At 40.4% G+C, this 20,733-nt stretch overlaps 1 protein-coding gene across 2 annotated transcripts in view; it reads left to right on the forward strand.

Annotated features, from left to right (window-relative positions):
* Positions 1-20,733, forward strand: part of myo3a (myosin IIIA) — a 68,361-nt gene that overhangs the window by 21,259 nt on the left and 26,369 nt on the right. The window contains exons 6-19 of one of the 2 annotated variants that reach the window (XM_034108270.2): positions 3,229-3,305; positions 6,227-6,372; positions 9,187-9,252; positions 9,373-9,528; positions 10,740-10,833; positions 11,748-11,864; positions 12,495-12,599; positions 12,893-12,976; positions 13,416-13,618; positions 16,737-16,835; positions 16,953-17,067; positions 17,865-17,991; positions 18,406-18,616; positions 19,211-19,358. In XM_034108270.2, coding sequence (XP_033964161.1) covers positions 3,229-3,305; positions 6,227-6,372; positions 9,187-9,252; positions 9,373-9,528; positions 10,740-10,833; positions 11,748-11,864; positions 12,495-12,599; positions 12,893-12,976; positions 13,416-13,618; positions 16,737-16,835; positions 16,953-17,067; positions 17,865-17,991; positions 18,406-18,616; positions 19,211-19,358 — 1,748 coding nt within the window. Of the gene's footprint in view, positions 1-3,228; positions 3,306-6,047; positions 6,126-6,226; positions 6,373-9,186; positions 9,253-9,372; positions 9,529-10,733; positions 10,834-11,747; positions 11,865-12,494; positions 12,600-12,892; positions 12,977-13,415; positions 13,619-16,736; positions 16,836-16,952; positions 17,068-17,864; positions 17,992-18,405; positions 18,617-19,210; positions 19,359-20,733 lie in introns of those variants that run through there. The other variant, XM_034108271.2, reaches the window with a different exon arrangement.

Genomic DNA, 20,733 nt, shown 5'->3' on the forward strand with positions numbered 1-20,733 from the left:
CCACATATTTAGCAAAATATATTTCATTTTTATTTGTTCCGTTCATGGTATGCACAACTTAATGTATAACAATTATTTACAAAACATGATGTCTCTATAAACACACCATACCCGAAAAGGAGCAGGGAGAAAATAATCTTATATTACCTGACCCTTTCTCAAAATAAATAAATAATAAAATAAATAATAATAAATAAAGTTGGAGCATTATGACCAATAAATCATTACGGCAATAACTTGACATTCTCTAATTGCTCTAAAGTACTATCACACGTTAAGTTCCATGTAAACATATTCACTGTTATCTGCTCTTATCCTTCTGCTGGCTATTCAAAACAAATGCATGTTGGCATACAGAAAGTACGAAATGTTATCTTTGTGAAACATTGGGGTTTGTAATGAAACATGATATAAGCTGTGGACAAAGCAAAGCACCATTACAGATAAGAAAGCAGAAGAATAGAGGTAAGAATTGGAGGTGATAATTTGGTGGGCAAAGCAGCAAGAGCATCATGTGACTGTAATATGATATTAAAAAAGATCCAGTTATGATATTCATGATCCCATAAGGATACTGGCTTAGCTATCTCCTTAACTCTCTTATTGTCACCACAAAGAGGTTTATAGTTTTTGGGGAGATTTTCTGACAATTACAATTTTATCCCAGCAACAAAACAAGTGTAGCCTACTACCTGGTGAACATCAGCTTTAAGCATCGTTATTGGGATACTGTTAGCATGCTATCATTAGCATTTAGTACATGCTCGAGGTAGAGCAATGCTGTAGACGTTTAGTCTTGATCAATTCTGATGTGATTTTGGCTAGGAAATTGAAACGTCAGGCATGCAACATATACATATGGGACTTCTGGAAGGATCTATCTGAGTGAGTACATGTCATGTGTTTCACTTACAATGGTGGCAGCGAAATCAGCCGATAAGACTCGGCCTCCTGTCCTGCTAACTCAATTTAAAGTCTAAAGTTGAATCTTTTCCAGCCAGAGCAGGCATAAAAAGCTATTTCACATCTTTTGTTTTAGCTTGTTTGCAAGTCTTTAACAATGCTGACAGTTCAAATTTTAAATCAGATATTGAAAATGACGACATCAGAGAAGAAAAAAAAGGAAGCAACCGTTTAGAGAAACCCTTTGTGTATAAAAACTTGCGCAGTGACGAAAACAGTTGAAAAAAAGAAGCCGACTCGTGCTCGCTTCGATGCTACTGCGTCACGCTGCGATTAACGGTTTTTCATGTGGAGGGGTGTACGCTACAATAAGCAGATGAAGAGATAAAGCCCCCACAGTGACTCATCAACAGCAGAGACACATAATGGCAAAGAGATGTACCCAAAAAGAAGAAAAAAGGGAAGAATTAGAGGCACTTTTCGTTCATGGGTCTCTCATGAATATTCTAATTGACAGCGTTATCTATGTGATGATTATTAAGTGTGGCCCACTAGGCTCCTCTCCGGGCTAATGTAGTGGAAAGAGGGGTTGTGAGAGCTTTAATAGGGGTTCTTTAGTTCTGAATCCTCACACACCTTTCCTTATGTATATTTAGTGTGTGTGTGTGTGTGTGTGTGTGTGTGTGTGTGTGTGTGTGTGTGTGTGTGTGTGTGTGTGTGTGTGTGTTTTTTTTTATTGGACATTCGGTTTCTTCTCACTAATGCCGGTTGAAGTGTTACTGTGTAGTGGTTTGCTATTTTGGTGACAGCATTAAGTGTTTCTGTGCGTGTGCGTTACGCATATATCCCCTCCTACACACGTTTCTAATCCCCTTTCGACGTTTGCCACATAATCGGTTTCCTCTGCTTTGCTCGACTCCGCTGCAGTCTATTTCTGTACCGTATAGCGAATGTAATGAAGTCGTCAAAAACAGAAACGTACATATTGAGCTTTTACAGGAAACAATCGCTCAGAAATACATTTATGTTCAATATCATGTCATGACACATTCCCACATCTGGGTACTATGTTGGTACATTTTTAGATAAAACCCCTTTGGATCCCTATGGCTTTGATTAAGCTGTAACAAGTTGTGCAGCAACATTGAGTCAGTTTTACACGTCACATGCATATACTATATTTTAAGAATGATAAACTACTTGGTTAGGATTAGGCAGCACGTTTGGTAAGGAGAAGATTACAGTTGGTCTGAGGGATAAGTCTGTTTTTTATGTGGAAATATATCACAGCAAAATGTTAGTTAAGTAAGTAGCATGTAATGCAAGTGTCCCCTGGGGGAACATCCTGTGCTTTTTAAATGTTAGGGTACTTTGCACTCCCTTACATCACCTCACTGCTACCTTTGTTCCCTGCATTATAACACAAACATATTTCATAATAGCTTAAAGCGTAGGGTCCCTGACCAATCTGCCATATTTGACATATTGTGAGTGACAATGGGCTGGACATGCTGTACAAGACAAAAACATTTTTCTGCAACAGCATGTCGTGCATCAGCCGATCACCTTTTGTTTGTTTGTAGCTGCTTTGGTCTCGAGGCTCTGCTTTTGTCCTAGTTGCTGCTTGAGCTGAGCCAGCCCTGGGATACATTACAGTGGCATGACACTGATTTGTCTGGACTGGAAGGAAGTCACGATTGTGGGTCAGCATGTTCCTTGTCAAGCATCGTACCGCACATCACCACACACATAAGGACACACAAGCATTCTCTACGATCCCTCTTTTGCTGAATTTAAACATATTGTCCTATTATTTACATTTAGATAAACCCGAAGCTTCTAAATAACTTGAATCCATAACATGTTGTTCTGAGAGACAGTGAAACGTTGTCTCCTGACAAAACCTGTTTACAGCTGAATTGTATTCAAATGTTGTTCTTGAAATGCCCCTCAAAATCACCTGCAGTCACATAGGAATGTGTAATGCAAAGCAATCTATCATTTGTAGGGGATACACATTGCAGTTTGTTGGCACTGTGTGTATATGAGTGTGTGTGTTTTGTTTCCCCTCCTTGTCACTATAGTGACGGCTCAATCAGTGGTACACGTGAAAGCTCTGAGATCCATTCAGCCACGTATCAGTTGAGCAGCACCCCACTGTGTACTGTTTCCCTCTTCACAGATCATCACTTTTACCAGACTGATGTTTGTGGGGAAAAAAACAAATGTCAAAGACGCTCCTGAGATAGTGGAATTGGTCTCCACTGAGTGCACGTTCTGAGAGCGAGGCTAAAGTGTCTACGGTGTGCGTTCTCTTCCCTGCAGGTGTTTCTGCCCAGCTGACAAATACCCGACTGAGGAGGAACACCTCTGTGGGAACTCCCTTCTGGATGGCTCCCGAGGTACAGTAAAACTCCCTTTCCACTACATTAGCCTGGAGCAGATCCCACTGGGCCACACTTAATAATCATCAAAGAGATAACACTGTCAAATACAATGTGCATGAAAAAAAGGGATTGCCGTCATTCATTTCCTGTCCAAGCATAGCTCAGTGCACCAGCAGGTTTCATACCCTCTTTGTAGAAATACTTCAAGAACTAGTTTTATGGTAGCTTATTTTCTCCTGTGTTGTGAAAGGGACAACAAAAAGCGAGGCGGTCTCTCAGCTGTAGGATCTTGTTATTGATTCATCTGCCTGGAGTTTACTTTGTAGCACTGGTTGATTCTGTTTGGTAATTTGTATCTTTCTCCCCTCCCAGCTGTTTCTGTGTTTTGTTTCATACCTTTGATGTTTTAAGTTGATGAGCACATCCACGTATCTCAAGGAAGTACACAGCTTAATATTCTGACAGACAGATTGACATATAATAACACGGTTTATTGCCAGAGCAGGAAGCAGTGTGCCCTCCAATCTTAATAGGCAAGTTCGAAAGTAAGATCGTTTGAGATGTTTTCTTCTCATGTTATACCAGAGATTAAAAGGGGAGTCAACCGAATAATACACATACATGTTTATTCATTCCTATGGGGAAACGACAGCATATTTGAAAACAGTTGCATTAAGTCTGAGAAATTGGGGGTTTGTAGAAAGCTGACCAGGCTTCTGGAGAAGAGCTTCCTTTATCTGGTAGTTGCCATTTCTTTTGACATGTTGAAAGCCTTTGAATCAGAATGTAATCTTTCTACTATTAAAACAAGGTATCTTAAGCTTACTCTGGTGATTATTTCTGCCTGTAACTAGCTGTCAAAGTGGCTAGTTGTCACTCTAGCCTTATTAATGATTTAATTTGAAGAAGGTTCAGTAACACCTGGTAACTTGGTATTTTACCGCATGCTAAGTGCTATCTTGAATGTTAGGACAGAGTGTTCGGCAAGACTAGAGCCATGCTTGGGGTTATCACACTGACGGCTTTCATTCATATTTAATTAACTGAACCCACGACACTTCAGGAAAACCTCAACACGTAATGGCATCCCATAACCAGCCGTCTGCACACCTGGACCTCAAGGCGATTCTCTGGAGGGATACCATGTGTAGTTTAAAGGAGTGGGGATGCTGCCCTCTTGATTTGCCCTTCATTAAGGCAACTTGCATGTTCAATTGTAAAATCGAAATGGACATTTTTACATGAGCTTTGCATGCCTTGCAAATTGTGCATCACAGTATACGTGACGTGTTTGGTGAAGATTTGAATGTGATTTGGGTAAAGTGTTAAGCAAAGTTGCTCAGATGCTCTCTCTCAACTTGAAAGTCTTCGATTGAAAGCTTTATTCATGACAGTAGGGAGATTTGTATCAAGGATGCTTGTATTACAAATACAACTATTTGTTTTGACTTTTTTTTAATTAAAGATATTATATAATATAGTATTGCATTTATAGGGACACATTCTTACCTACTTTCTCAAGAAGATCTTGTTTTTTGCAACTTTGATTTGTACGGGTAAGTTGCGTTTTTCTCCTTATTTTCTTTTTATCATTTTAAATGCCAAAATTGTCTTTATGAGAACTGCTTTAACTTTGATATTCTGTGTCTTCATTTTGTTTCTTATGAATAGAAATGGACAGGGACTTTATTTGTGTGTGTCCACATTTGTGTTTCAGGATGTTTTATTAGTGAGCTAATTATGATTTGTCCGCTTCTCTTGAGTTTGTACATAAAACAAACCGTTTTTATTGATTTTAAACATACTTGCAGTAAAGGTGAATGTGTGTTTTTACTGAGAAATGCATCATATTGTTGATGGGGTACCATGTTGCCCTAAGGACACTGAAGATTGTTGTTGTTGTGTTTGTTTGTGTGTGGGCACTCTAATGCCCACAGCAGATTATGATGAGACTGCAGCTTTGGCTGAGCTCTGTTACACTCTATAACAGGTTCCTTTGATACATTTTGCTCTTTTTAATGTTTGTTTCATGAATGTGCTTACTAAGGAAGTAGGGCCAAACGTGACCTCTTTACTCCAGAAGTATGTGCCGTTTAGCAGAATATTCAACCTGTTGGATGAGACTTTATTCTCCAAAACAAAAGTGTAATGTTATTTTGACATAATAAATGGTGAAGCTATGAAAGTCAAAGGCAATACAATGTTATACCTCTGTGAGGCTGACCGTTGAGCGGCCCAGACCAAGCAAGGAGGCAGAACGTCCACAAATATAACCCGACGTGGGCATTTATTAAAATCATGGGCACAGCTTCAATCCTGCTGTACTCCTTGCACACATCCTGCAGCCACAAGGATCTCACTCACTCACACACACACACACACACACTCTCACACACTCTCACACACTCACACACACACACACACACACACACACACACACACACACACACACACACACACACACACACACACACACACACACACACACACACACACACACACACACACACACACACACACACACACACACACACACACACACACACACACACACACACACACACACACCCATCCCTCTCAACAGACAGGGAAACAGAGCCCAAATACACACACTCCAATCAGCACAACAAGACACAGGTGAGGGGGGAGGAGACAACACAGGACACCAGGTGCACACAATCATCAGCCACAGACAACATACTCTGTGCAATCACGCTAATAAAGTGCCACACTATCCGGCCTGATGCCGTCAGTCCATAGTGACGAAGCCACCTTCGTCACAACCTCCCACGATAACTGTCTAAGATATCAATTGATGGCTGGCTGTTTGACAAAGTAATATATATAATGTACAGGGCTGTTTTTTATTTCTGTTTCAATATTTTATCCTTATATTTTTGTGTTTTTTTCTTTTCTTTGTCCTTCGTCTGCTGTAGGTAATAGCGTGTGAGCAGCAGTTGGACTCAACCTACGATGCTCGCTGTGATGTGTGGTCACTCGGCATCACCGCCATAGAGCTGGGAGATGGAGACCCTCCCCTCTCTGAACTCCACCCAATGAGAGCCCTCTTCAAAATACCCAGGTGAGCTTCCATGTCACAAATATTGAATTACATTTTATTTTTATTTGATAAGCACGATGCAATCTAACATAATTTAAAGCTTTTGCTACACAATACAATTTAGAGGTATTCTACTGTTATGAACAATACTCTCTAAACAAGGTGCTGATGAAGTTACAGTATAGCTTAAGGTGACAGTGCTAACCAGTTAGCCACAGCACCGTGCTAAATGTGTTTTTCTGGATTAAAAACCTCATATTCAGATTTGATAGGAACTAAAAGTTGTAGTTATTATGGTAGGATTGGATAAGGTCATACACAAATGTATTACTTTGACTTGACTAATGATTTACTGAATGAATCCTTATTCATTCAGCAAAGCACAATTTGCTCAAACATAGTGAATTTCATGGAGACAAAACTGCCCTATTTGTATTTATAACTTGCAACATGCATTTTCCTATCTTCCTTTTTTAATACAAAATATTAATGACAGTGTCAAAGTGAAGAAACAACAGTGTCTTTATCCCGTTGGCATGTTTTTCACTTCATGTGGTGACTTCCTAATTACAACCTGTGAACTGAGAAATCCGTGCTACATTATTGTAGTGTTATTAAACCGTCATCTGGCTGCCATCTACCATAGAAGACCAATCAATCACAAGTATTAATACATATAATTCAGTTGAATGTTTTGCATGCAGTGAGTTTATTAGTTACACATGATATGGAATTATAAAACAATACCCACAATTTGAATATGACAAGACCATGAAATTGTCTTTATTCTACACAATTCACAATATGTTGAATTTTATTTCGTCAACATAATGTATGGCATTTTCACTTGGTAAAAATAAAGATGCATTTGCTTTATTGTTGTTGATTGATTGTCTGAATTTTTTTTTATTTCAGCTGATACTGTTTTATGGAGATCTAAGACCTTTTCTTAATTAACAGTGAGTTAAAGAACCAATAACAATATCTTTTTTTTTTTATTAAATAGGTACAATACAATCATCAAAATATACTTAAAGGGCCAACAGTAAAAGTACTTATTGTGCCTAATGGCACATTTCTGTAAACATTAAATTGCTTAATAATATTGTTTAATTAAGGCAATCTTGGTTACTTCTCATCTTGCTCAGTAGCTTAATCAGAATACACAGGTTAGGTGTAGCTGCAATAGTGCAATCCAGGAAAGCTCCTGCTCCCAAGCACAATGATTTGCCTCTCTTTGCAGACTGTCAGCTGACAAAGCGCAGTCTTTTTATTTCAAATTGCTTTTTTCCGCTCGCAGGGTTTTTTCCATAAACCCCTCCCTTCCTGGCACTGATCCCATTCATCCTGTGGGTGGAGGCCAAGAGCACAGCCACCCGTTTCTCATCTGTATGTTTTGGGGGGCTGAAGGTGAAAAATAATTGTTTATCGTCTCCTGATTCCAGTGTGAGAGCAGCATAAGCACTTACAGTCACTGTCATACTGAAGGCACAGCACTTTGTCCATCACTGCACACACACACACGCACGCACGCACGCACACACGCACATGCGCACGCGCGCGCTCTGGGGGTCGTGCTCCACAGGAGACATCACACAGCTTCCTCAGAATCTATGTGACTGCTGCAGCCAGAGCTCCAGGCGCTCTGTTCACACTCCTCTCCTCTCACCACTCTGGGTTCATCGTCAAGCCATGCTGAGGGCATCCATTTCACAACACTCGGTCTTATTTCATTCAGGGTAGCTTAAACATTTTGATTGTTTTTTTTCTTCAGATAATCTTTCTTTTGATCAATGCAAACATCTTTATGTTGTTTTGTCCTCTATCTTGTCCACTCACTTTCATACAGCAGAATTTAATTATGATATTGTGCAATCCAAAATTACAACTTGCGTGACACAGTATAAACAAAACAAACTTTACAAGCAGAGTTAAAAGCAATAGCTTTATTGTGTGCACATGTTTTGGTTGACTACAGTAGACACAGTGTTTGAAATATAGTATTGGGTTTTGTTGTTACTTTTAAACAACAGGATTGCAGGGAAATCACATCAAAATATGAAGGAGAGGACAGTAGAAGACAGTAGTCATTCCAAAAGTTGAGAAACAATTTAGAAAATGAGCTAGCGAGCTGAGATTTAGAGAGTTAGCATTTAAGTTAGCTACGTAGGATTTGGTCAGACAAGTCATATAAGCCAACTTTTGGTTTGTGGCCTGAAAGAAATTGAGGCAAATTACATAGACTCGAATATCCAGTATGTCTCAAGCATTTGCGGTCTTATTTTGGGTGTGTTGTGGGATAAACAGGAGATGCTTGTCCCCTGATTCAACGTATTTATCGCTGTTAGAGCCAACATGAGAAAAGGCCCTGATACATTGGCAGGCAGCATTGATCTCTCCTACACTTGCAAGGAAACCTCTTGTAAAAAAGTACTTAAAGCAGAACAAGGAATTCAAGCAAATTAGCTTAGCTGTTTGCCGGCTGTTAGGGCTTGATATGCTTGAACCCATGTACGACCTGTGTCTGTTTGAATGAGATTTTTACATGGGGAAACCTTAAGCTTTTAAGATCTGGCTATATATTTGATAGCCAGTGGTCCTAACTATTGCTTTATGTCAACAAAATATAGCTGTATCAATTCTACCTAGCTGCTAAGGGGCTGGGACGCGTCTGTGCCACTGCAGAAAATCCCCTGGAACTCAGCGATGCTGAGTTGTTAAGATTTTCCTCCCTCGTTACAATCTGTGCCTCTGCCTTTTGTTCTCCGGCCCACCTGTGTAAATCCCATCTCATCTTATCTTTCCATTTATCTTTTCAATTCCCTCCTTTAACAGAAATCCTCCGCCTACTCTCCACCAGCCGGAGCTGTGGTCAGACAACTTTAATGACTTCATCGGCAAGTGAGTGTGGATGCTTGTGTGTCTGTAACGCCTGTAGGTGCTTTACCAGGCGCACGGTGAATACAAATCCAATAAATGCATTGCACTCCTCTTCCCACCTTTTGTTCTTCTTCCCCTCAGATGTCTGATTAAGGACTTTGAGCTGAGACCAAATGTGCTAGACCTCCTCCAGCATGTGTACATCAAACAGACTGTTGGCAAAGTGAAAATACTGCAGAAGCAACTGATCGAACTCATTGACCTCAACCAACAAATAGGAGTGATTGATAAAACAAGGTATTGTCTTAACTGTGGTTGTGTGTATAAGTTGTTTCCTTCTAAAAACACTCACATTTCTACATGCATACTCCTCTCCTCTTCGAGTGTTTGATATATGTGGTTATAAAACCCTAAAAAAAACTTGAAGTCTGCAAGCCTTCCTGTCAGCAGGGTTTATATAGTCGGCTGCAGCTTAGCTTTTGCAGTCAGTATAATCCAAATGACCCTCCCTGCTGGACTGAAGCCCCATCACTCTCATAAACAAGCGCTCCATCCTGCTCCAGCTTCATTCGAGGTGCAGGCTCGCGTCACATGAGTCAAAATACTGGCCCAGAAAGTATGTACTGCCCGTACGGATCATGACATGTTAATCCTATTTCTGTCGTTCAAGCCATCATGGAAAGACAAACAGAAGCAGAGAAAGTGATGACAGGTAACAGAAGCCTATTATGACCTTTATGCCACAGTAGGAGTACAGTAGATCCTAATTGGCGTTGTAGTTGTGATCACACATGTATTTGCAAAACTACATGGCTGATCTTAGACTGTGTATGTGCTCCCCCCCTGCCATCAAATACATTGTTGTCTTGTTTCCTGAGTCATGTTGTCTCATTGTTTTTTAACCGATTTTACTTACCGTGTAACTAAGGTCGTGACCGTCACTTACCATTAACGTTTCAATAAATGGTCTTCTAGCAGAGAATACAAAGTATTACCACCATAACAAACTAAGTAATATCTGGTAATAAGAAATAACTCACAAACTTATCACATATTATGACCAAACAGTAGTGTGTAATGGAGTAGGCTTAGAAACCACAGGCCTCCTGGAAGTTTATTAAATAAAATATACATCAATGAATGATCTTGTTTTGTTTATTTATCGCATAGGGCAAAGAAATATATTGTTATTATTTTAAAATGGTACAAAAGTGTTTTCCTGGAGGCAGATGTAGCCGTTCTTAAGATGTGGTTTAAGTTGAATTCTGGCAACCTGTATTCTGTCTCAGGAAATAAATAAATTGCGTACTGACCTTTGCTTATGTTGACCTTTGTTTAAGGTGTGTTTAAATGTACACAATGCACCATACTATTGGCAGCGCTGTGCACTGCTTCAGTATTATATGTGCTTATAAGGCATGGAATTTAAATTGACATTACTTATATTGTCATCTATACAATACATACATTACTCACTGAGAGTCGCTTGTGGGTTCTCTGAGTTCTAGGCATGAACGCATCCACACTAAAAGAGGAGGCCATATGAAGACTCAGACTGACGACGAGGTGGACGACCTCGCCACCCTAGAAGTTCTGGATGAGGTAAGAAAGTTCACAATCTATACACAAAACAAAACACTTATACGCGACTAAAGCCAAAAGGAAATAGCCCCTTAGAGTACACTAATTAAAGCCAAACGGGGTAAATGGTAAACAGTTGTCAGATATAGTACAACTATAACAAATACTATCACATGTATTTCTCTATTTTAAGGCTGCCCTTTTTAATCTCACCTCAAGTCCATTTTGTGACTTCTCTGGAGCTTTCACATGTTTCACATAAAAGTCATCAGCATAATAAGTTTCAAAGCAGAGGTGCAAAGTGTACTCTTGTGCCGTGGATACTGCAGGCAGATCAATATCAATCCATCAGAAGAACAGCTTTGAACATTTTAAATCAAACATCTATATTTTGATGACGACTAACTAAGCAATCTCTATTTGCTGAGAAGACGCTGAGAACAGATGCTAAATAGAAAGTGAGAGTTGGATTTGCAACAATTATTTTCCTTCATTTTACAAATATCGAAAAAGATAAAGCATTTTTGTGCTGGTCGTATTGATATGTTTCCCTCTGTTAACTAGAACACGCAGCATCACTTCCCCCTGCTCACCTGTGCTGCTGTCAGTGAGAAATACACTGCAGTATCTTTAGCACACATAACATTTAGAGCTACTTATCACTTCTGAGCGCTGCATTGACGTCTTGAATGATACAATCAGTCTCGGATATTTCCACCCATCCTTCAAGATGGTCTGCTAGTTTGAGGGAGAGGGTGCTTCCCTGCTGTTGTTTATCTACCTGTCCTGGCAGTGTGACGACAGGAGAAACGAAGACAATGCATTAACAGGCGGCCCAGGCCTCGACTTGAGTCTGCACGTAAACTAGTTATTTATCATCATGTGGTTGGATTATTGAGGAAACATGTTATACCTGTTGTGTGAATCTCTTTCAGAACACGGTCACAGAGCAGCTCCAGAGTCGCTATGGACGAGATCAAATGTACACATACGTGGGAGACATCCTCATCGCAGTCAATCCTTTCCATAAGATGGAGATATACACTCCTCAGGTTAGTGGGTCCACATCCGGTCTCTGTGTGTTCCTTTGTGGTCAATAACGCAGTGAATGAAGCCGAGCATATCTCATTAGTTCCTCCACAGCTCTTCACCTGGCTGCATCACAGTTCGCCTCACCTGCGCGCGCACACACACACACACACACACACACACACACACACACACACACACACACACACACACACACACACACACACACACACACACACACACACACACACACACACACACACACACACACACACACACACACACACACACACACACACACACACTACCCCCATCTGTCGGCCTCCGTCATACCTCACTGACTCTTTCTCCTCTCAGTCTTTAATAATAATAATACATTTATTTTGGGGACCCAAGGACACCTTACAGGGTTACAGATTTACAATTTACATTTACAATTTTACCTTACAAATTAAAACAGTGACTTTATGTTCTTCTTTGCTATAAGTTTGTTGCTATGTTCAAACCTTTAACAGCAATATAATGCGTTACATCGATTTGCTTTTAATACCAAATTGCAAACCTACCCCACTATTATCTGAATTTTCCTCGTGAAATCTTCATTATGTTATCCATTACATTCATATTCATGTTTTAAACCGCTTTCTTCACAGTTCACTAAAGTGTACATCGGGGCTAAGCGCACAGCTAACCCCCCACACATCTTTGCTGTGGCCGACGTCGCCTACCAGTCCATGGTGTCATACAACACAGACCAGGTAATGTGGCAATACTCAATGACTATTTAATAATAATAATAATCCTGAGTGCTGGAAGATTCTTTAAGGTCAAATTGTTTTCAGGCTATTCAAGTGCTAAACAGCTTTATGATACATACAAAATATATCATTTTTAATAGTGATAAAGTAACAGCGGTAGTATTAGTATGAATAGTTAAAGTCTGATGAATATGAGTATCAACTTTTGGGTTATATTTATTATAAAATCCTTCACTTTGAATGTCAGTTAGAGCTTAGACATATTTGAACAGTTGTTGTGACTCTGCACACAGTGTGTTGTGATCAGTGGGGAAAGTGGAGCTGGGAAAACAGAGGGCGCGCATCTGTTGGTACAGCAGCTGACAGTTCTTGGAAAGGTGAGTACTAAATACTGTCAATAACATTACGGCATTCCCAATAGGGATTATTCATGAAATGAAATCAATTAGAAACCGTCTAAAGGATAGGTCGTTTGAATGAGTTTCTGAGCAGCAAAGTAATTCAACCATTTTTATTTCAACTTTGGTACTCAAAGAAGAACCTCCACCTGCTCTAACACACTGTTAATATGAGTGTAAGGCTTGAAGCTATTTAAACTAAGAAGTTCTAAGGGATGCCATTCATGATTTTCTACCAAATTAAAAAGAGAGTTCCCTTTCAATTCACCCTTTTCAAAGTAGAGAAATGAAATAAGCAATGGCAGTTCCATTTCCGAGGGAAATAACATGAATATAAAGGTACATTGTTTGAAAATAGCATTATATATTCCACCGTATTGACTTCCCAGTTACTTATGAGGAGTCCTGTTTTATTCAGGCCAATAATCGGACACTTCAGGAGAAGATCCTGCTGGTCAACAGCCTGGTGGAAGCTTTTGGAAACGCCTGCACCGTCATCAATGACAACTCCAGCCGCTTTGGGAAGTACCTGGAGATGAAGTTCACCTGCGGAGGAACAGTGGTCGGGGCGCAGATATCCGAGTACCTGCTGGAGAAATCCAGAGTCATCCACCAGGCAGTGTAAATATCACTTATTTTCAATGTCTTTGTGTCATGTAAGCAATCTTTTCTGACATTTATATAAATGTTATTGTGTCTCTGGATGTTTTCTGAAAGGACATGGCAAAGAAGGTTCTTTGTATGCTTGCTGATCAGGTATCAGTGTGTAATAGCTTGTCCTTTCTACTTCTACGTCTCCCTTTGAAACCAGTGGCATTTACCTTCCACCTGCACTCCAGTCAATCCATCTTTTCTTCTTATCGTGTGCCTGGGGAGTGGAACAGGTCAAGTGGAGGGGCGAGCTTATTTCCTGCTTTATCAAAGAATGTGGTCTTGCAAGTGTCCGCAGCGGAGCTTCAAAGGCAAAAAAGCTGAATTCATGTTGGAAAAAACAAATTAGTGCAAAGTGGCTGCCATAAGTCCCTCCGGCCAAGTACACAGGTTCAATTTCGAACTGCAGAAGGTTTAGGCAATAGCATGCATTGTCCCTTCAACACGGTATCTCTGGATTAAAGGCAATCGCTCCTAAAAATATATATTTAAAAAAATGTTTTCACTGGCTGCTTACTGAGAAATCCCTTGACTTAAGGTTATTTAACAAAAGCTGAAAAATATAACTATAAATGTGCCCATACATAATTGTTCACTAATCGGTTAATTTAGAAATGTGATCTTATTGGGCTTAAAGAGCCTGTGACACGAGTTTCCCCCATCATCCAAACCCATTAATTTGAGTAAATATTGTCCCCTTGAAAACCGTTACTGAAATGATTTTGGATATTTGTACTTTGATAACCATTAATCTGCCTTCAATGTTGACCATTTCCTGGATCTTCTCGGGGATTCTTCAAGTCCCGTCAAATGATGCGTGACGTCATTGCGGGCACAGCGCTCCAGCTGCACCGTTCAGGATCCCAGCTTCTGCATGTAAACGCACGATGGCGCACACAGCAGCAAGCGATGACAGCGATGACAGTTTACTTTTGAACGTGTCTGAGAGCTCATGAGGCTGAAGGATCGGTTTATGTTGTATCTGTTAGAAGTTTAGGAATGAGGGTGCGTCAATATGGGCGATCATATGGTCATGTAGCCAGTGGTGGAATGGGACTAAAAATCATCCCGGGACTCTCGACCGGCCCACTTCGGTACCGCTAGTAAATTGTCAACGGGGGGAGTGGGGATGTCAGGGGCGGCGGGTGCTGTAGATAGTAAATATGTAAATATTTGTGTCACTGCATCCTGGTAAAATACAAATATAATGTATAATGTCTGTGTCCTTGAAATTAGCGCTGCTAGCCACCTGTGCCCTGTACTACGAAGCCAGTTCAGCATACCCTGGATATGTTTGAGTAACAAACAAACTAACAACAACAAACTAACCAACAAGATCTCGCTAAGCGGTCCGACGACGCTGGTTATCAACTCGGTAAATCAAGCCAGGGTTTCTCTCTCCAGCTGAGAGCGCGTTCACGTCTAAGACACGAGTGGATCTGACTTTAATTACATTTGTCTCGAGTGTTTCGTCAACATAATGTGTTGCTTAAAATAATACTTCTGCATACAGTATGTGACACTGTAAGTGTTGCACGGCCAGATACGGCTCAGCTGACTCAGATCAGGAGATATATGATATATGATCGATGATCTGATTGATGATGTAATATGAATGATAAGTGCGACACGTCTTCTCTGCATACGGCAGTTTAAACTGTATTTCCTTTATCCTGTAATATGACTGTAATATGAGTTGATCTCTTTTCTATAGACGCCGGAGGCGGGCAGCGTCAGGTAAAAAGAGTTATTTAGCCTTCCCAAACCTGAGCCTCACGCGCCGCCTATGGGGGATGTGCTAGTGACTTATCCGACCGGCCCATCGGGATTCGTCCCGATGGCCAGTCCGCCACTGCACCCAGCCCACGTAAACTGTCAACGGGGGGAGCCTCGCTGCGGGGATACGGTGGACCTAGTGTCCCGATCGGAGTGGGAATAATAATAATAATCCGTGCATTTTATCCATTAATTTCCCCAACATTGTGGTAAAAAAAACACACGTTTAATCCATGTTGGTGTACTACAACTACAAAAAGCATCGGTTTGTTTTCTCATCAGGAAATGCAGACCGGCACAAACAAACGATTTGTAATCATCATCCTCACGATAATTTAATCTATCATATGTTCGCCGAATTGACATGAAAGCACTAATAAATGTAATTTCATCCACTTGAGTTTACAACTACATAAATAATCGATTTGTTTTTATATCACATCCTACGGGAGGAAATTCAGCAGCTCTCACTACCGATTTGTAATCCTAATGTAATCATCATCTTCACCACGATCATTTATGTTTATGTTCGCCGAATTGACATGAAAGCACTGACAAATATGAATATACTGTAGTCAACTTCATTAAAACGTTATTAACGTGCCTAAACTCAGTAATTCACAATTTCTACGCATGACAACACACTTTGTGTGTTTGGCTCTCTCGCCGCACAGAGAAGCGTTCCCGCATTGACGTCACTTCCGGGTTCCCCCAAAACTTCAAAATGAGTCGAAGGAATTTCCCCGCGATGTTCGAAATTATTGATATTTAACGGAACGATATCGCTTTTTCTTTTTTAAACTGACGTTTCGAGATTACTAGTAGCCCAATATTTCATTGCACAACAGTTGTCGGGATACTGTCACAGGCTCTTTAAGCTAAAATGGCTAAAAACATGGTCGTACACTAGCTAGTGTATGCAATGTTAATCATTCATATCATGTATTAAATACTGCTCTCAGGATCACTGTAAAAACTCTTTCAATGCATTTGAGCCTGCAAGCTAACTCATTCATGTATTGTTATATTTCTGATTTGTCTTGTAACCGTTTACTACATTTCTAGTAATAAACTTCTAAACTGATCATTATGCGTAACATCTGTGAAATGCCTCTTTAAAAACAAATCTGAAAAGGTTTCAGCCTTATCAGAGGTGCGACTTGTCTACGTGTTTAATTTTGTTTGCCTTTTTTGTATTTGCTTTTCATTGTCTTTTTTGCTAAACAGGAGTAATATTCGTCAATAGAGTAAAGGCTAAATAATGCTTTCAGGACCTTCATTTCAAAGCTTCGTCTTTTTGTGTTTTCCACAGAGGGGAGAGGAACTTCCACATCTTCTACTACATTTATGCCGGCCTGGCTGACAGGAAGAAACTAGCCCATTACAGGCTCTCCGACAGCAAAACACCTAAGTGGGTTTGACATCCCTCAGCCCTACTCTTAAACACTGTTATGTTCTACTCTCACTGCAAACCTCCTGCTTACTAAGGCCGCAATCTTGATCTTGGTGTTTCTTTTTTTATCTGCAGGTATCTGTGTAACGAGCATATTAAATTAGGGCCTGACATAGTGAGCAGCACCTTCTACAAGGAGCAGTTTGATGCCGTGGAGCAGTGTTTCAAAGTCATTGGATTCAGCCTGGAGGTAAAAAAACGACTGCATCAATTACTGGCCAAAAAGCTGAAAGGGTTTTTTTGACAGCATGACCTTGATTCCAACACTCATACAGAAGCACTCTCACACTCCTGTGTATATGGAAGACAACATGGAAGCATGTATACTATACAGAGAGTGCTTAAAAAAATACAACTGGCCTATTAGTAGTTCCTAAGGTCTATATGGCATGTGACGGAGCATGCAGCCACAAGCACATTGTTGTGCATTGTGAAGGCTAATGAGGCCCAAAGAGCTGATTGCCTCTGGGAACTGCACGTCAATAGTACTTATCCTGTAATCACTAGGCCGTACTCGAGTAACAACCTTCTCTCCTATAGTACATCTCGTCTTGCCTAAAATCACAGAGTGCACTTGATCATTGATGCAAGGTTATTTATTTTGAAACATTATTTTGAGGAGTTCGATTATTAGAAAAGTTTTCCTTGCTAAGAGCTGCAGGGTACACAAAGGAATGGAGGCTTATTTAAATAGCAATATGCATTAGTATTCTCTGAGACCTGTCCATTAAAAAAATACAAGCTAGCTGAATTTAAGAAATGGGTCTTGCCTGACACCTACAAACAACTCTATTCATGCTTCAGAAAATGCTAACGTGCTATAACTTTGTGAATGTGACATGCCTAATTCAAGTACTGCTGTGTTGGAAAGGTTGATAATAGAGTAAAACATAGACATTATAGACTCATTTCCATCCTGATATGTCAGGGGGAGGTTGTAATAGGTACCTAACACTAGATAACTCTGGGGTTGTATCACTTCTGCAGGAGCTGGGCAGTGTTTACAGCACTCTGGCCGCCATCCTCAACTCTGGCGATATCGAGTTTTCTCCGGTTGCGACGGAGCATCAAACCGACAAGAGCAACATATCCAATTATTCTGTCCTGGAGAACGGTGAGAAGATAGAGAGGCATGGTGCAGGAAGATGTCAAACCAAACTTTAGTCTGAGTTTCCTCTGCTGCACCCCCCACTCCGCTCCCTCATCCTCCGCCTCTCTCATTAAACCTTTGTTTGGAACTAAGTCATCTATCATTTCAAACAGGCAATTGTAGTCATACAGAAGCATCATTACCAAACATATAGGACATTGTTTCCCTCCTGTAATGTATTTTCTAAATGTAGACATCTGTTCCGACTGATAATTTACAAAGCTGTCTAGATTTTTTATTTTTATTTAATGTGATCGATGAGCGAGAAAAAAAAGGTTACTTGTGCAAGGTTGGTATTTGCACACCCTGCATGTATTGCTTGTAGTGATTCTACTTTACACATGTGCACTTCATTTCCTTTTATAATGCGTCTTTTAGTGGCATCCCTGCTGTGTATCCGCTCTGATGAGCTCCAGGAAGCCCTGACCTCCCACTGTGTTGTGGCCCGGGGAGAGACCATCGTCAGGCCCAACACGGTGGAAAAGGCGGCGGAGGTGAGAGACGCCATGGGCAAGGCTCTGTACGGCCGCCTCTTCAGCTGGATAGTCAACCGCATCAACGCACTGCTGCGACCCGACAGCCAGCTCGGGTGAGATCACAAGCAGGAGATGTGATGTGGTGTGTTTGCCTGAAATGAGAGCAGAAAGAGGTCCTCTTAATAATGTTTTTATCGAGGAAATAGTGTGCACAAATGTGAATCCTCTCTGGATAACTTGTGATTTGATAATGACTTTTTATAAGCAACATATTAATGCACTCATAGTGCAACAATAGTGTCACCACATAGCAGCTATGCATTATCATGTTAGCATTGTCCTTCTAAATCACAATAGCAAGCTAAGATTAGTATTCAGCTCATATTAAAATACTTTTTAGACTGTATGAATGAAATGTATTTTACACATGCAGCCTTTGAAAAGAAGACATAACTAAAGTATGCTTTATTTTCAAGCTTTAGGTTGAAAGAAGGCAGAATACTCTTCTGGTGTTGACAAGTTATGAGGGAACTGATTTGAGGGGTGATTAGTGGCATTGTTTCTGACCACTGATGATGGTTACCGATATATTGTTTTGGGCTCTGTCAACCTGCAGTTGTAATTCGACACAAAATACATTAAACACATTAATGTTTAAGTAAAAAAAGTATTACATTTAATTCACTTTTCATTTATCTCACCTCCAGAGAGGATGAAAAGGGCTTGAACATCGGCATACTGGACATCTTCGGCTTTGAGAACTTTAAGAAGAACTCTTTCGAGCAGCTCTGCATCAACATCGCCAACGAGCAGATCCAGTTTTACTTCAACCAGCACATATTTGCTTGGGAGCAGGTAAAGGCTTGGCCCAGCATCCATCCTGTCACTGAATTCAACAAATGCTCTCTGAGGCTTGAGTCCTTCCTGGAAAGCACTTTCTATGCATGTTTCACCTTGGTACTACCTCATTTCCATATTAATAGTGATAACATGTCACCATTTGTCTCTCTGCGCTTTACGAGAGATGGCGAGGGGTAAAATATGCTGCTGTCTTTTATTACGGGAGAATGAGGATCGCGATTCTCCCTTTGTGCCGGCTCGTGGCTGTGTTTTGCCTTGGGGGGGGGCAGAGAATGGTTTGCTAATGTTAAATGATTTGGTCTCACCCATGGAGAGGAGCTATAAATCATCTACAACGAGGGTCAATTAGGAGTTGAAGACAGTTAGCGTTTGACTTAATCTCACTCCTGGGTATTGTTGGCACCAGGCCCAGAAATACATTTGTCCTATACTTCTACCATATAGTCAAAGCATAGGGGGAATTCTTGGGCTATGGCATTAAAAGCATTACGCAACTTCTCTCATTTACAATGGAGCAGATTTCAATGTTTACATACAGTATCCACATGTGTGCGTGACAGATTTTCTCATGTGGATCGTTTTCTTCCCAGTTGGTAGGTCAGGCAAGAATAAGCTTGCTGATTGGATGTCATTTTTCACATTTTGTCCTTTTCTTCTCTGACTAGAAGTCTCCAGTTATGTTGATGAGTCATAGGAGCTCTGAGTCAGTCAACCTGAGGTGATCTGGTTATCTTAATATACACTGCAGCCCTAAGCCCAGTTTGCCCTCATGGCCAGATTGATCTGAAGGGGGGAAGGGAATTGTGTCACCAAGTACAATATACCGCAACTAAGCGACAACTCTGTTCTGTTATTATTTGCTTGGTAATGACTTCAGATGTGTACATTATAGGCTTTGTGAACAATCAGCATGACATAAAGAAAATACAAAGTAAAAGATCAGAAAATGGCTGTTAAGAATAAAAAATGTATTGAAAAAACACAACTTTGCAAACAAACAAATGAAACCACAGAACAGGACCAACAGCATCTGACTGTGAAATGCTGGTCTGTCAATATACTGTAACTGTGCAGGACATACATAATCAATGCTACCTATCTGTGCTTTTCCTTTATTACTCCTGCCACAAAGCACTCAAATTCAGGCTCAATTATTTTATGAATAGCAGTGATGCAGGTTACAAATAATAGATAGATGTTCGTTTATTTTTTGTGTTGGGGTGTTGAGGTTCTTTATTTCCTTGTCCAAGGAGGTTATGTTTTCTTCGTTTGGTTTGTTTGTATGTTTGTCAGCAGGAAACAATGCTGGCCTTCACATGAAGCATGGACAAGTGGATTTGAATCAGTTGGGGGGCCTACACAACTTATT

This window comes from Pseudochaenichthys georgianus, chromosome 20 (genome assembly GCF_902827115.2).
Source record: "Pseudochaenichthys georgianus chromosome 20, fPseGeo1.2, whole genome shotgun sequence".
NCBI classification, from domain to species: Eukaryota; Metazoa; Chordata; class Actinopteri; order Perciformes; family Channichthyidae; genus Pseudochaenichthys; species Pseudochaenichthys georgianus.